The sequence below is a fragment of the Podarcis erhardii genome (assembly GCF_964252035.2).
Source record: "Podarcis erhardii genome assembly, chromosome: 6".
Classification (NCBI taxonomy): Eukaryota; Metazoa; Chordata; class Lepidosauria; order Squamata; family Lacertidae; genus Podarcis; species Podarcis erhardii.
This window is the reverse complement of record NC_138510.1, coordinates 64,179,488-64,196,443: the sequence shown is the minus strand read 5'-3', so window position 1 is coordinate 64,196,443 and position 16,956 is coordinate 64,179,488. Positions and strand designations below refer to the sequence as shown.

The 16,956-nt window shown below is 41.1% G+C and overlaps 1 protein-coding gene across 1 annotated transcript; it reads left to right on the top strand.

Moving 5' to 3' along the window:
• The first annotated feature begins 1,796 nt into the window (after positions 1-1,796).
• Positions 1,797-15,278, top strand: DEPDC1 (DEP domain containing 1). Its single transcript, XM_081867286.1, is given in 12 exon segments — positions 1,797-1,925; positions 3,150-3,415; positions 3,870-4,020; positions 4,583-4,698; positions 6,052-6,190; positions 7,105-7,150; positions 8,150-8,290; positions 8,700-9,551; positions 10,237-10,409; positions 10,620-10,796; positions 11,756-11,941; positions 13,523-15,278. Coding segments are annotated over 12 exon segments (2,436 nt in total). The 5' UTR covers positions 1,797-1,877; the 3' UTR covers positions 13,664-15,278.
• Positions 15,279-16,956: the final 1,678 nt, after the last annotated feature.

Sequence of the window (16,956 nt, the reverse complement as noted above, 5' to 3'; positions counted from 1 at the left end):
CTACCATTCATCCCAGAAGGCCTTTGTAATTGCAGTCTTTTCAAAAAGGTCACCAGTAAGTCTGGGCAAAACTCGAAAGCTTCAGCTTTTGTGTTTTACTGACAGGAATGAACAAACAGAATATCTGACAAGATGGACATTAATAAGACTCATTTAACATTTTAAAATAGAAGTATTCCTCTCTTCTGTTTTTTACCCCCTGCTGCCTCTGGAGAAAGGTAACTTAGAATCCAGAGCTTTTTGGATTATGGCTGCATGAGTAAGTGTTGCAGTTGCTGTAATGAGCATCATGTGAGTTTCTTAATTTGATACAGAAAATCTGTGAAAGTGGCAGTTATTGTGTTTTCCATCTACCCCAGGTGTGGCTCATATTTGGGGTGCTAAACTTTTTTTTGTCCCGGGTAATGCCTCCAGAGGGCAGCCATTGAGGCTCTAAGTCTGTGTCTGTGTGCAAATGTGCATGGGGGATGCCAAACTGGGTCTTTGAACCAGATGAAATAAAGCCTAGTTTGTCCCCTAGCCTGAGCTCTTCCTTTTGTACCTTTTGCAGTCCAGGGACTCCCATTTCTATTTTATTTATTTGCTTGTTTATAAAAAATATTTATACACCGCTGTATCTTTAAAAAAATACATCAAAGCAGTTTGCAACAACATAAAAACTGAAAATTTCCTGATAGTGTCTCTGTTACCATCTTCTGCATCCATCACACTCCACCGTTCCTTTTCTGCAACGCCTTGGGAAGGTGAGGGACCCCGGAAGTTCAACCAATGAACCCTAGAATAAAAAGCAAACCCACCTATGGCATCAGGGGGACATTTCCACAGCAGAAGGCACTTGACTCTTTGAATAAACTGAACGCACACACAGAGAGAAACAATCCTGGATTGTCTGAGTCCTGGAAGACCTGCTCCTTACAGTACTTTGCTAGCCTTTTCCACCTGGTTTGGGAGGGTGACTGACTTGACTGACTCCAGCTACAAAAGCTGAGGCTGTTCAGCAGGTTCTTGGGTTAGGGCACTGCCTTGGTGGGAGGTGTTTTTTATTTAAATTTCTTAAGTATACAAAAACAGTGTGATGTCTCTTTCTTCAAGTTATGATTTCTACAATTCACTTGCATTTGTTAAGAAACATTAATGATGCATACAATGTTAGGTTATGAAGAAAAGAGGGGGGAGAGGGAGAGGGGTGGGTGGTCATGTTTCTATTCTTCTACTTAGTGTATTGTATGTGTGGGGTTTTGTTGCCAGCGTTACTTTGTGTGTGCGTGTGCTTGTTGCTGCTGCTGCTGCTACTGATTCTCTTTTTTGTATTTTTATCTTAGGTCTTATTCTTTATGTGGATTTCCCCCCATTTGCTTGTTTGTTTACTTTTTGATGTTTTATTTATTGTTTATGACCTTTTTTGCTACGTTTGTAGTTGTGCAATTTTATTTTTCAGGTTGCAAGCCGCCCTTGAGCGTGGCTTTAACGATGGAAAGGCGGCATGCAAACAGAATCGATCCCTGGCCGCTGGAACTGAAGAGAGACGGAGGAGAAAAGCTCCATAATCTCACTCCACCCCAGCCTATCCCCAGTTCAGCACGCCCGATTTTCTCTCCATTGTACTCCATCTGCGTCCGCCCTATACAGTAATGCCATCTAGTCCTCCTAGACAGGGGAAAAATCGGGAACTGCGGCACTGCGTCCATTATCCACCTCCGGCCTCCTTTGCTGCTGAGAACACACCTTCCTTCCGCCCTTCGCGTGCGCGCGCGTCACATGACCTCGTGCTCCTCCAATCAGAGGCTCCGGGGCGCCGTTCAAACGGTCCGGCAGCAGTTGCCCTCCTGCTTGGCGTCGCTCGCCATCGCCTTCGCCTTGCTCGGTCCGGGCGCGCTATGGAGGGCCGGGTGGTGTCTCCGGGTCCCTACCGAGCCACCAAGCTAGTAAGCGGGGCGGAGAAAGCGGCGAGGGAGGGACTCGCCCCGGGGCGATGAATGCAGAGCGGCGCATTAGCTAGCAAGCCCGGAGTGCGCGGATGGGGAGGCTTCACACGTGACACAGTGCGCGTGTCTGCTTGTCTTCGTGTCTGTTTTTTCTTTTTCTTTTTTAAGGTTGCCTTTTGGGGCCCCGAAAGAGCTTCTCTCCCCCCCCCCAATCCTTTCCAGATGCTTGAAACCAATAAAAAACACACAATGAAACAAAATTAAACCCAAAGAAAATAGAGAAAACCTTCAGACTGGGCAGGTGGTGGGGGCAGTTTGTGGTGTGGGGGTGGTTTGTTTTAATTTCTTTTTGCACGCTACAGTCATGGCATGCAGAGGTTTTTCTCTTCCTTGTCCACATGCTAGTAAGCAGCAACTGGCTTCTTTGCCCAAGGACACCAGGGATGGGGAAATTGTGATCCCCCAGATGATATTGGATTGTGCGGTCCCAGCCAGCATGACAAGTGGTTGGGGATAATGGGAGTTGTAGTCCAATAAGATATGGAGGGTCACAGTTTATTGATTCCCCGTGGACATGGGGTGTAAAGTCCTCCATGTGTGATTGCTACATGCAGCACTACCCAGAAGTGGTTTCTATTTAGGGCTACGAAAGATGTTTAGAAAATTATCCAGTTCCACACTGGTGAAGCTGGTATTTTTAATCTGGTTTGCCCTTTTGCCTAGAAGTGCATGTTTAACATCATACACAAAGTGGTTACTACTCCACGTTAGAATCTGTGGATTAACACCTTAAGTATGCATTGACAGGTGCTAACTGCTCTTAAGGGGCCTTGAATATGTTTAGTGGTTAATGAATATGTGATTCGTGGTGGCAGGACAAAACATTTGCCTATATTGAGGAAGCCGTGGAGTGATCATATGACTCCTCCTTTGCACACCTGCAGATTCCACACTTCACAGCACTGCCATGTGTAATCAGCCCTTTGTTAATACCCTTCTAGCTAAAGAGGAATGTTACTACATTTTCAATTGCCATTATGGCTGAAATGAGGATTCTGACGTGCATTAATTCCTTGATAAACAGCACAGGGTTTGTGGTATATTTGGGCGTTGGTGCATTATGTGATGGATAACTTATCGTTTCATTACCAATTCCAAACTGCAGCTTCTGCTTAGCTTATTCTTGTTGTTTTTTAAAACCTAAATTTCACTTCTGCCTTGTAGTGGAATGAAGTTACTAAATATTTTCGGGCAGAAATGCCACGAAGGAAACACAGGCAACACTTCAAAAAATATGGGAATTGTTTTACTGCAACAGAAGCAATCGACTGGCTTCATGAATTACTGAAGAATAACAGTAATTTTGGTCCAGAAGTTACTAGGCAGCAAACTATTCAGCTGTTAAGGAAATTTCTCAAAAATCATGTGATAGAGGATATAAAAGGAAGATGGGGCTCAGAGAATCTAGATGACAACCATAACTTGTTCAGGTAATATATAACCATATTGATAGAACTTGGAAAAATGGGTTGACTGGATGCAAAAGTCCTTTTGATTTCCCCTGTTTCATGTGTTACTACCAAAAATAATGAGGTTTTAATTTATTCAGTTTCCACCTTTGAGTAACATGGAATTGAAAATTAGCTGTAACATAAGATCAGCATCTAGTAGTATGATATAATATGCACTAGGCTTGTGCCAAACTGCTTGGGAAAGTGGGCTTACTTTATCCTGTTCATACAACGAAAGAATTCATCTTCTTCCTACGTTTCAGTACTTGTATGTGACATGTATCCATTACCTTAATGAAAATTGTTGACCTTTATACTGTAAATGTTTTTGAGTGATGAAAACTTTCCCAAATACTTTGAAATACAAACTGTGTTTCAAAATAGTCTGTGACGCTACTGTTCAATGTTGAGCTTTTGTGTTTTAAAATTACAGGTTTCCTTCAGTTTCCCCAGTGAAAATTCTGCCACGTCGGTATCCGTTGAGTGAGAGCACAGATAATATTTCTAAACAGACAGAAAAGACATTTAAGTTACCACATTTCTCCAGAAGAACACCCAAAAAATATGAATTCCGGGAATGTAAGGTAATAGGTTATTTCTGACTCTGATTCTATGACTCATTATGCACACTTACCTGGGAGTAAACCCATGGAACACAGACCTGCTTCTGAGTATTTATTTATTAGATTTCTATCTTTCTCCAAGGATCTCAGTGTAGCAGCATACATGGTTCCCCTCTTCTCCATTTTATCCTCACAACAACCCTGTGACTTAGGCTAAGCTAAGAGATGGCAACTGACCCAAGGTCACCCAGTGAGCTTCATGGCTGAGTGGGAATTTGAACCCAACTCCAGACCAATGGCCATGCTGGCTGGAGCTGATGAACACGCTAGTCCAACAGCATCTGGGAAAGCTACAAGTTGCCCACTACTACGTTATGGTGTTGCAGGATTGCTGTAAACATTGTGGGAACAGCTAACTGATGAGCAATTGTGGGAACATCCATTAGCGGTCTTCTGGCTTCCAGACTCCTGGAAGGATGGGGGTGGAGAACGGTTGTTATGAGACAGTATGACTCTCCCAACTCTTGAGTAAAAGTCTTGACTATACATATTTATAATGCCTTTTATTATGGCTGCTTTGTAGGAGAACACAGAAAATGTGAAAAGTGAAATGATGGAAGAGGACAGGAAAAATACGTGCATCAGACAAATAACCCAAGCGGACATAGACGAAGTTTGGAGAAACACGGTTGTGATACAGTGAGTGACAAATGGTCGTCTTCACTCCCGTCATTTCCCAATGTGCCTAAGGATAGAATTGTTAACTTCTTGGGCAAAGATCATTGTAGTGTCCTGATGGTCAGCTGAGGTTCTCAAAGCATTCTGTTGGGAGAAGCCTCCTTTTAAGTTGTATACTTTATTGCTGGCAGAGCATTTTGAGTACAGTCGTACCTTGGTTTTTCAAATGCCTTGGGAGTCAAACATTTTGGCTCCCGAATGATCGAAAACCAGAAGTGATTGTTCCGGTTTTCGAACATTCTTTGGAAACCAAACATCTGACGCAGCTTCCGATTGGCTGCAGGAGTTTCCTGCAGCCAATTGGAAGCTGCGCCTTGGTTCTCAAACGTTTTGGAAGTCAAACGGACTTCCAGAACAGATTCCATTTGACTTCCAAGGTACCACTGTACTGGAAACTTTGAGCTTAGCAAGCTTATACACCAAATTGAATTAAAATATTAGCATTCCTAAAGAGCACTAGTCCTACTAAAACATAAAAAGTGCATGGATTATTGTAGTAGCTTAAGCTGGGAAGAAGAGTTATTTCTTCTAGGAAATAATGTGTGTGCTTTGTCTCTGGTCCTGTTTATATTTTAATGATAAGCTCCTCTGGTTAATTTATTTTAAAACCTATTTTTAATGGGTAATGAAGATAGCTTGTTTAACTAACTAAAACTTGCTTTACTCCATCTCTGGTTCATATGTAACACCAAGCCGGGTTTTGTGAAAACCAAAACTAAACTCAGCCAAACTCCTCCTGGCTGCATAGCTGATAATGAGCAGAGGGAGGAGTGTGTGAGGCCAAAACTCACAGCAGCTCATGCAACTAGTGGTAAATCATAGTTAAGCATTACTTATGAACACGGCTTCCGTGATACTTCATGGAACTTCTGTTGGACTTTTGAAGATGCCCGGTCTCTAGTGTCCTTGTCCTTTACCTGTCTGCGCTTAACAGATTTATCCTTGCTTATTATGATGCCTTAGACACCACAGGAAAATTCATTTCGAACTAGGCACTAAAGTGGATTTACATGGCCACCCCTCTTCCCCTATACTATGATTTATTTACTGTGATCACCCAGTGGTGAAGTTTTCATGAAAGCTTGGTTTTGATTTGCAGGCAGTAACATTAAGAACACAGTAAAACGATATGCTTATCATTTCAGAGATGTTTGAACATCAATATATATTGAATCCTTTTGCAAGCATATATATATATATATATATATATATATATATATATATATATATATATTCCTTTTGCACCACCCCCCCCCCAAAGTGATGTGCTCAGTTCTGGAATTATCTGGTGTTGTGTTTTTTTCCTCCTTGCAGTTTGCAAACTATTTTAGGCATGCCATCACTCAACGAAGTATTGCACCCTGCACAAATAGTTCCTCGGTACATAATATACAACATGACTAATACAAGTAAACGTGGCATTGTTCTTCTACAAGACAAATCAGGCAAGTCCTGTACAATTATTTGAAAACCTGATTTCCACCCCACCCCCCTTCAAATATTACGGAAAGTGCAGCATTTCTCCTGTCTGGTAATTTAACATTGGCATTAAAATCTAATAATTAATATCTAATAATTAATTAATTAATAAAGCCCTCAGTAATTTGAAAGATATATGCCTCCTTTCCTACAGACCCTCCCAGATGCTAAGATCAGCAGAGGGGGCTCTCTTGGTAGTTTCCCCTCCCTCAGATGTTTCCGGGGTGCCCTGGGAGAGGGCATTCTCTCTGGAAGCCCTAAGTTTTGGAATTCCCTCCCCATGGGGGGGGTGCCTGGCTTCCTCACTATTCCGCTTTCAGTGAATTTTGAAGATGTGCCTGACCTTTGACACCTGACACGTTTGTTTTCAGAGCCCCGCCCCCTGTTTTGTGTGATTGTGATCTGTTTTAACTGTTTCAAGTTTTTAATTGTAACCCGCCCTGGGATGTGCTAGTGAAAGGTGGGTGATAAATGCAATCATAATAATTTCAGCAGAACTTTAATGTAAATATGCTTCATTATCACAACCTAGCACAAGGGAAGAAGGAGCAAAGGGGAAGTCTAGAACTTTTCCTTCTTCTCAAACTGCATGTTTTAAAACCAGTTATGTCAGCTAAGGGTTAACTAGTGTGATGCAGTGACTAGAAAATTAACCATGAAGCTTTTTTAGATTGTGACCTTGAGCAGCTGGTAACTCTTGTTCTAATTCCCAGCTATGTCTCATGGGTAGCGTGAGGGTTAAAGTGAGATGTTATATCTTCCAGAATATGCCCTTAGATGATGGATGAAACAGGACAAATAGAAAGAATATGTAAAGTCTGCTCTTAAGAATAATAATGGGAACTGGTCAATTTGTCTCTTCCTTCCTCTACCCCCTTCCTTGCAGAAGACCTCCCTCACTGGGTACTGTCAGCTATGAAGTGCTTGGCAAACTGTAAGTTAGACACACATTGTTTGAAATGTCAGGGGCTGAAATAGAAATGGAAAACAGAATAGAAATGCCAATACTATATTGGTGACATCTGCTGGGCTCTTATTTATTCTGGGCTTCCAATAATCTGATTTTTAGAATATTTTATGAGATAAGTGAAATTAAGGCCGAAAAAAAGAGCAAAATAGTAACACTGTAATTCCATAAATGCACCACAAATTTGTGCCTGATCTGTACAATGGCAGTTCTTAAAAGAATTGCTGTGTTACGTCTTGTCAGGGGTCCATCCACCACCATACCCCAGCCAGAATAACTAACTAACTTTATTTTTAAAACAAAACAAATTCCTTCCAGTAGCACCTTAAAGACCAACTAAGTCAGTTCTTGGTATGACCTTTCGTGTGCATGCACACTTCTTCAGATACACACGAAATGCTCATACCAAGAACTGACTTAGTTGGTCTTTAAGGTGCTACTGGAAGGAATTTGTTTTGTTTTGACTATGGCAGGCCAACACGGCTACCTATCTGTAACTGTAACTTTATTTTTGCCACTCAGGAAGATAATTCCATTTGCATTATTATGTATAGATGTATTCAATGATGGTTATGGCCGAAATCCTAACTCCTGCCGTCAGGGCTTTTCAGAGCAGCAGAGGGGCTGCCACATCCACACACCAGCCAATACAGAATACAGAATGGGGGGGGGGAGGCTTGTACCCCATCCCTGTACCAGCTGCAGCAATTGGGCCCAATCCTAGGCTGGCTCCCCTTTCAGAATGCCTGTTTCTGAGCTTTCTACTGCTGGAGCTCCTGCCTGCTAACCCCTACCTTAAAGGGGGTTGGAGTCCTCTGCCCCATAAGATATCTCTCTCTCTCTCTCTCTCTCTCTCTCTCTCACACACACACACACACACACACAGCTCTTTGTGCTGTTTTGCGTTGTAAATTTTTGAAGAGTCAAGTTCAATGTTGCTGAGATTTATTTCCTTTTGTATTTTAGGGCCTAGAAGCAATGGCACGAGCCAGCCAATGTACATGGGCTTTGAACGAGATGTATTCAAAACAGTTGCCGACTATTTTCTTAGTCTTCCTGAACCTTTGCTTACATTTCAGTACTATGAGTTATTTGTGAATATACTGGGTACGTATTCCTCTAGTTCTGAGGCACCTCAAACTTTAATGGGCATTTGAGAAGATGGACTAAGACGCCATGTGTCTGAGCGAAATCACTTGGTTTTCACTTGGAAATCACTTATTTTCAGAGTGAACTCTGGCTGCCTTATTAGGACAAGTAATTTATTATAAATTTTAACAACTTGGTTTTCTGTTCTTAGTCTTTGCACTGAATGCTGAACACATTCTTGTTATGTGTCCTTAGTCTTGCATATCTGAGCTATCTGTTGCACTTATGTTTTTGAATATCCTCTGGCTGAGCAAGTGTTCTCTTCAACATGACTAACATTTCTGACTTAACTTTTCTGACTTGCGTTGCTTGTCTTGTTGTCCTGTCACATCGCCTGCATCTGAACTTGTATTTCATTTTCTGATAGTTTTGTGTGGCTACATCGCAGTTCCAAATAGATCCAGTGGAAAATCTAGTGCACGGAATGACTTGACTCTTTCAAAAACTCCACCCTTAAACTCTTTCAAGTCAACCGAATGCCTTCTGCTAAGTTTGCTCAAGACTGGCGAAAAGGACAAAGCTGAGGCTTCCAAAACAGTTTCTGTAAAGTGTACAGCTGAAAAGGGACATGATAAAAAGTTGCAACATGATAGTTTGCCTTGTGAACATGCCACCGTTCATGAACTAGCAGGTGGGAGTTGTCAGGATCTTTCAAGACTGAAAAATGAACAAGCTGTGCCTCTCAAACTTAAGGCGAGGTGTTACTCTTTGGAAGGAATTGCAGATACCACCTCAGGCAAGTGTAGTAAAGACGGACTAAAAACACTTTCTGAAACTGGAGTTCATATACCGTTCGCAAGTAATGGAGACCAGCTGTTTCACTCTGCACGTAATTCAGACTGTTTCTTGGATATTTGTTCAGATGTCGCTGGCCCAAAAGAAACATGTGGCTTCAAGAGAGTTTCCGCAGCAAGTATTCCAGACCAAGAGCTATCTAGTGGTAACTACAAATCAAAGCAACTTTGCAGATCTCGTAGTTTACGTGGAAATAGCAGCTCTAGCTGGTGTAGTGCCCATGTTCCAGTTGCAGAGATCACGGTGAAACCACATCCTTTGGGCCATCTGGGCCAAAAAACCCAAAGCACCACTACACTGGTTTCTAAAATAGGAAATAAACCTGGGAATTCTGATATGGCCATCAATAAAAGACTCTGCAAAAGTGCAACACAACTTTCAGAAAACACGCTTCCCCCCAGCACCCTTATGTTGACTGGCACAAGTAAGATTGCTTTCCTGAGCATGGGATTTATTTATTTATATTTACTAACTAGTTTGTTTTTCTGCCTTTTTTTTTCCTTTGCACAAACCCCAAGGTTTTAAATGACTAAACATATTCAACAAGATTTGTCACAACGGTTCCTAGGGCCTTTGAGGTTCAGTAATTTTTTAAAACTAATATTTTGCCATGCAAGCACCAGTATTTTCTGTAGTGCATGCTAATGCCAAGTGTGTGTGCTCTTCTGTCAATGCTGTTATATTTGTGTAATTCAGCATATTTGTAACCCGCGTAGCTACTGGGCAACTCTTCCAAACAACATATAGAGAAAAGAGAGAAGCTGCTGTTGGGCACGGACTGCTAAATCACTCGTCTAGTCTCTAAACTTCTAAACAACCAGCTAGGCGTTTTTATGTAACTGGACTTTAGCACACTTCGGTGTTAAAATAATAACGTTTCGTTTTCATTTGCTCTTCACCTGTATTGCTGGAGCAAAATGAAGCGACTTCAGGATCTTAGCACAAAAGTCTAGGATAGAGCACATAACTAACTTATTAACTGAAGTAGAATTAATTACCGTAAAACTATTACTCTGTGTTATGCGGGGAAATTAACGTGCAGGATTGCTAATTCTGCTTTTGATACAGTTACTGAGAATAATGTCTGTCCCCAATTTTTAATTTGCTAGAGATGCTCCAATCTCATTTAGAAAGAGTTGCTATTGAAGCACTGCAGATCTGCTGCTTATTGCTTCCTCCATCAAATCGCAGAAAACTTCAACTCTTGATGCGCATGATCTCTCGAATATGTGAAAATGTTGATATGCCACGACTTCATGATGCAGTGGGCACCAGGTCTTTGGTAAGATGCATTGCTTTCCAGTTTTTTCTTAAGTTGTTCCATTGTACAACTGAAATTTTAGGCTTCCAATGCTATCAGTCTTCCCTTCTGTGCCATTGTTACTGTTAAGGGGATATGTCTTGGGAAGGAACATGATACCACATTCTTTCCCAAATAATTGCCACAATACAATTCTTTTGTTTCCTAACCAGTTTGTTTAAATGTTTCCAGATGATACAGACATTTTCTCGATGTATATTGTGTTGTGAAGAAGAAGTTGATCTTGATGAGTTGCTTGCCATAAGATTAGTATCCTTTCTAATGGATCATCACCAAGAAATTCTGGAAGTCCCGATTTATTTACAAGTGGCCGTACAAGAACACTTAGAAATTTTAAAAACTACTCAGGTGAGGGAAAAGGTTGAAGCATGCCTTTCATGCTTCAAACAGAAACTCTTATGAGTCAGAGATCTTAACTCCTGAGCTTGCTGTCTTTTTTCTCAGCCTGGATCTTGGGACACATTAGTTAACTATTTAAGGCTCCTACTTAAAATGCAGAACTTGACATTTCTTGCCCCTTAAACATAAGGATGTTTCGCATCCTTGAGGTACTATTCTTCCCATATCTTCAGGCAATTGTAATAGTTTGGCTCCTAGCAAAGATTCTGTAGAAATCTTTTGGTTGCTTTCAGGCTATTACAGCGGTGCCTTGGTTGTCAAACTTAATCTGTTCCGGGAGTCAGTTCGACGCCTGGTACCGTTCGAAAACCAAGGTGGGACTTCCGATTGGCTGCAGCAGCTTCCTGCACTCAGTCAGAAGCCGAGGAAGCCGCGTCGGATGTTCAGCTGCCGAGAAATGTTCACAAACCAGAACACTTACTTCCAGGTTTGCAGCGTTCGGGAGCCAAGCTGTTCTACAACCAAGGGACCACTGTACTCAGTTTGGTCTTCAGGGAATTCCGTGGACTTCCAGACCTGATTATTAATTGACAGGAATCAAATTTTCATTATGTTATTTCATACTATAACTGTTCTCTGCACTATAATTCTGAGTCCAATGGCCCTGGGTACTTCTGTGGTTTCAGAAAATTGGGTCATATTTTTATCATACTTTGATTCCATTGTTCATTGGTATCTTACCCTTTGGGAGTTTCAGCCTCTATAAGTAGGTCAGTATTATTATCATCATCATCCACATATGACAGATAGAGAGAGGGCTGAGAGAATCCTGGTTTGAAACCCATTCAGTGCATCCCTGGCTTAGATTGGAACTGGGAGCGTCAGACTGAGAGCACTTGCTGTTTAACAGATGCACTAAACCAACTCTGTGTAAAATGCCTGGAACTTGACATTATCTTTGTTTGCAGATGGAGTGCCTAGGGGAAGAACTGAGCACCATATTTCCAACTTACTCCTACTGCGAGAGGATAACTTCTCAGGAATTTGATGCACAAAAGATTTTCACCTCTCAGGCAGCAGTTGCTGAGCTTCTGGAAAGCGTCATTAAGGACAGAAAATTAAGTGTGAAAGACAAGAAGAAGAAGCTTAAGCAGGTAATAGAAGATGTTAAACCTGCATCAACATTATTTGTGAAGCAGGTAGCCATTTAGTTTTCAGAACTAGCAGTTAAGTTGCCTCTGGCAATCTCATTTAGATGAAAATTGTCTGCCTGGAAATGGGTGCTTGCAGTCTGAAGAACAAAGGGATCTGTTCAGCGGCATCTTTTCTTTTTCCTTTTAAAAAAGCTGCATCTGTTTCTGAAGCCTGCTACAGCCCCATCACTGCTGCCTCTTCTGCTGTAGTGGTGAAAACAAGGCTTGTACCGCAAAGGTTTAGGTGGCACTTTAGGTCTTGCAAGTCAGGCAAAGATATAACAGCTCTGGCCCAGGTTGCTACTTTAATCTTGCTGCTAATTAGCATTCTGCTTAGGCACTTATCTGTGTTAAGCAGATGTCCCTATAGTACACCAGAACTTCTGCTGAGGTGTAGGTGGCTGCTGCTCTCGACCTCCAAAATTCACCCCCATCCCAGCTGTGATGAACAGGGACTTTCTAGCGCTACAGTGTTCGTTGTGCCAGCTGCTTTGCAAGTGCAAATACAACTGTGTTGTAACTCTGTAATGGGAGGACATGGCATTCATTTATGGGATTGAAATCCCTAGCTACAGTATGCAGAATCATATCTAGCCCACCTCAAGATGTCTGGCTGAATGGCAATGCATTTTGCAAACTAGGGGTGTGTGGTGGTGGTGGGGATTCTTTTCATTTTTTTAATGGATCAAGAGCAAGTCTGCAGTAGAGATTTATCCCTCCTTCACCAGCCGAATCCTAGGCATGTTGGCTTGGAAATAAATGCCACTGTCCCATATGATTTGCTCTCCAATTAGTATGCAAAGGATTTGGGGCTTAAAGGGTTAATGGTGGACATGCTGTTTTTGCAGTTGGTCTCTGCTTTGATATTAGTAGTACTCTAAAATGACACAGAACACCCCTGCAATTGTTATGAAAAAGTGCATGCTAGGTTGAATAAGTAGGGGTTCCCCTCCCCCCTCAGTAAGTGTTTAGTTTGGTTTATTCAAGGTCACCTGACACACAATTTACTGTAATCTACTTTTGGGTAAAGTACAATATCTTTGGAAGCTTAATACAGAGGATTTCTGTTCTTCTGCAAAAACCTTTGAGTTTGTTTTTTTCCTGGACAAACCCCCTACACAAAATTGTACTTGTCCCAGAATTTCTAAGTCTTATGACTGGAGTCCAGCTCTAAAGCAAGCAGCTTTTAAATCACCAAGTTGTTGTTACTATTCTCTGTTCTCTCTTGTAGTAATGGAGACTTTGTTGGGCTTGAATTCTTTCTTAAATTCAGCCAAAAGTACATTTTAAAGTTCCTACTCTGTAGCTAGCTGGTTGCCAGTGAAATAATTGTTTCATTCTGGATAGCAAGAAGTCTTAAGCCAGTATTTTGTAGCAAAGTAGAATGTTAAAATTGAATAAATAAAATAAATAGAAAATAAAACAAACTTGGCCACCTCCCTGCTCACCCCTGACTGTCTTTATAAGAATTATTACTTGGTTGTAGCACTGTGTTCGTTTTTTGTAACTTCAGTATGACTAACATGGCATCTTGTTCCTCAGTTTCAGAAAGAGTATCCTGAGATCTATCGAAACAGATTTCCAACCACAGAAAGTGAAGCCATCCTGTTTGAAGACAGGCCCACAATTAAGCAGCCAATGCTCAGCCTGCGAAAGCCAAAGTTTCGTACCCTGAGAAGTTAATTTTATGTCTTTTGACGAATCTGATGTTTGTAAAGCCATTTTGCTTGGAAAACAAATATTAGCCACATTTAAGTGAGCGAGTATACAAAAATGTGAATTTGTTGAACTGTGCTAAAATAGGTTGGGTCCCAGGGTTCCCTTGTCATACCTAAAGTCTGGAAATGACGACATCGATGTTTACAAAAGAAACCAACCAATGTAAATAGATAATATTTGTGTGTGAGTGGAGTTGGGTGAAATGAAGGGTAACCAAAAATGTACAGATACCAATAGCCAAAAAGAAAGAGATGGTGGAGTTAGTAGAATTGAGAATGCATGCTATAACCCATTCCAAGAAATGGGGGCATACTTTTACCTCAGTAAGCTGGTGTGTGTGTGTTAATTTTCAAGAAGTACTGCATTTTTTTTTAGAAATTGTAAGTAGAAAAGTAGAGAATATTTTATTATTTTTTGAGTGAAAGCAATAGGTGTGCAAGCAATTTGATTAGACAGCTTTTACTTTTCAATTTGCACTTACCATGTATGTTGGTCGTCTGTTGTCTTGAAACTTTGCAAGGTCGCTGTTGACCAAGAAGAGGCAGGAGAAAAAGGAGGCATGGAACATGTGTCACAGTGTTAAACAGAAGAGAGCGATTGTAAAGCTGATCATCTTTGCACAAATCCAGCCTTTCATAGAAAAAGGCTTCAACAGCCATAAAGAAGTAATTAAAATCCTTGCTTGCAATGGTTCAAAGTGTGTTGCATTTGTAGTCCTGGAATATTTGGAAATACGTGGTTAATGGGTCACTGGTCCCATTACCGGTATTTGTGTTGAGGTTTTCCTCCCATGCTGTCTTGGTTCTCTTTCTTTCCATTTAGGCCAGTAAATTGGATCCAGGCGAGAAGAGCAGTCCTAAGTGGGATGAGGCGGAGAGTTAAGTAGCAGGCAATCTCCACTTCCAAATCCCTACCAGCTTGCTCTGGCCTTGTTGGGAGTTGGAAGGTGTTGCTACCGCCATCACCCTTCCATACTGACAGGGTTGGTTGTTTTTAAAACCTTTCCTCCCGCCTGTTTCAATGGGAGGGAAATTAATTACGGCAGGTTCAGGACAGCATCAGTAGGTAGCCCAGTATGTTGACTGTACAAGCGAAGGGGATTGAATGCAGTGGCTCAAAGGTCACCCCCAGTTGATCCCACCACAAATGGGAAAAACAATGGCTGTACTGCTTCCATGGCTCCTGGGGGCTTAGAGGGGCCTCTAAGGCAGATGGGATGTCCAGTCAGCAGAGCACTTCCCTTGTGGCAAAGCCACACTTCCATCCTATCCCCTTTCCCCCACCGGCCTTTGGCAAGGGTTAAATTCAACTAGTTTTCAGGGGAAATCTTAAGTCATCACTAATATAATTTAAGTGGGACCTAAGTACAACTAAGGTTACTCTGAATCCAATCCATTGTGTGTTGTAGTAAGACTACACTGCCCAGATTCTTTTCACCTCACCTCTCCTTTTCTTTTTATGTTTATCTGTTGTAAATGTTTTGTGTTTACAGCATGTATCTGTCAATATTTAATTGATTTTATATTTTTAAAATATCTGTCAGAGGAAGCTTGTTGAATAAAATGACATAATGTTAGTACTCTATTTGTGTTTTGTTCGGAAGGGTGTTTCAGAAAGTGCATTGAAATTGAATTGTAGCAGAAGGACCTGCAAGTTTAGGAACTAAACGCAGAATTGTACTTAAGGAGTTAAATATCGTAGCAAATGGAAGACTATATGGAGTACCTTTTCTGACGCTTAACACTGAATTTAGATTATCGTAGTATGAGCAATGTTTAAAGGCTGCAGTGGTAAATGGAAGGCCCCAAATTGTAACAGCATAATTTATTGTGGGGCAGTTCTAAAAACCAAAGATGCTCTGAGTTATTGCAATAATTGTGAGGTAACCTGCTTATTCTGAGTCTTTTCTGACGTGGGTTATTTTTCATCACACATTGGCTGTAGCTATCATACTGGGTTTTTAGATACCTTCATTTCCATGTGAAAGTTTGATAGGTTTATCCCTTTTTTCTTAATGCTGACTTAGCCCTGAGTCTGTCAATCCTTCTAAGCCACTATTTGCTATCTTTTTATGTGTGACAGATATTTCCTATGGAATGTGCCAGTATTCCTGATAATTTAATATGCCCATTCCCATCCTCTCTTTATGATCCCTACCATTTTATAGCCTTTGGCTACACTTGCAACACATGCCTTCAGTGCCTTTTGTATCAGAGACTCATTCACTTCCGCCAAATTTAATTAATGTTAATTAAGTTGCAAGAGCCATCATACAGCAGCTAACTAATGTTTTCAGCCCTACTGAGCATTTCTTCAAGGTTAGAACAGTGTTTCACAGAATTGGCTTCAAAGTCTTTTTGGAAAATAACATAGGAAGGCAAACGGGAACAAAGAAAATAATTTTCAGGTATGTCTTATCTGAGTCCTTTACGCTTTCAAGTCATATTCTTTATGGCAGACCTACCACACTTTATAGTTCCATATAAGCAAAGCTTAGACACCTATAAGAATGTTGCCTTTGCAGCTTAATTGCACAAGAAAAACGATTACTGGGAATTAAAGATTTGTTTGGTAATATTCTCTTCTCTGATACCTATTAAGAAACCATGTGTGTTTTGCAACACAGGCACAATGCTCACAATGTTTGAGAGAGTAACAATCTGCTTTAACTTGTACTATTCCCATAAATACAATACTCTATTTCTAAGAACTATGGTTAATAGTTCTGTATAGCCCCCAAGCCTGCATGCCTTAGTCCAATGCAGTATGATAATTTGTGTATTTTATAGTCTCTAAGCCAGCCTTTCCCAAACGCTGGTGCCTTTCAGCTGTTTTCGACTACAGCTTCTAGCAGCTCCAGCCACAGTGGGACTTGTGCTCCCAAACATCTTGAATGCATCAGGTTGGCAAAGGTTGCTCTGGGCAAATTGCTTGCTGCCAAAATTGAGAAAAGGAAACAAGGAGTTGAAACCAATGTTCATCACATAGAACTAAGAATTTCAGTGGGTCGACTCTGAGTAGAAGTTATATGGCTACAGTCCATGCATGACCTTCTAATGCACTTTCAGAGGCCGCACATTGCTTGCTCTGATCCTAAAAACTGAACAGATAACTGACAAAGGTGTTTGTGCTGTTGTCCAAATACAGATGCAGTGTTTTTAATAAAACTTTTTTTTTTAATTTGGGAGGAGGCAGAGATTCCTCTTTTAAAATAGAACTTTACAAAATTGTTTTGGTGTATAATGAAGTGTAACCTA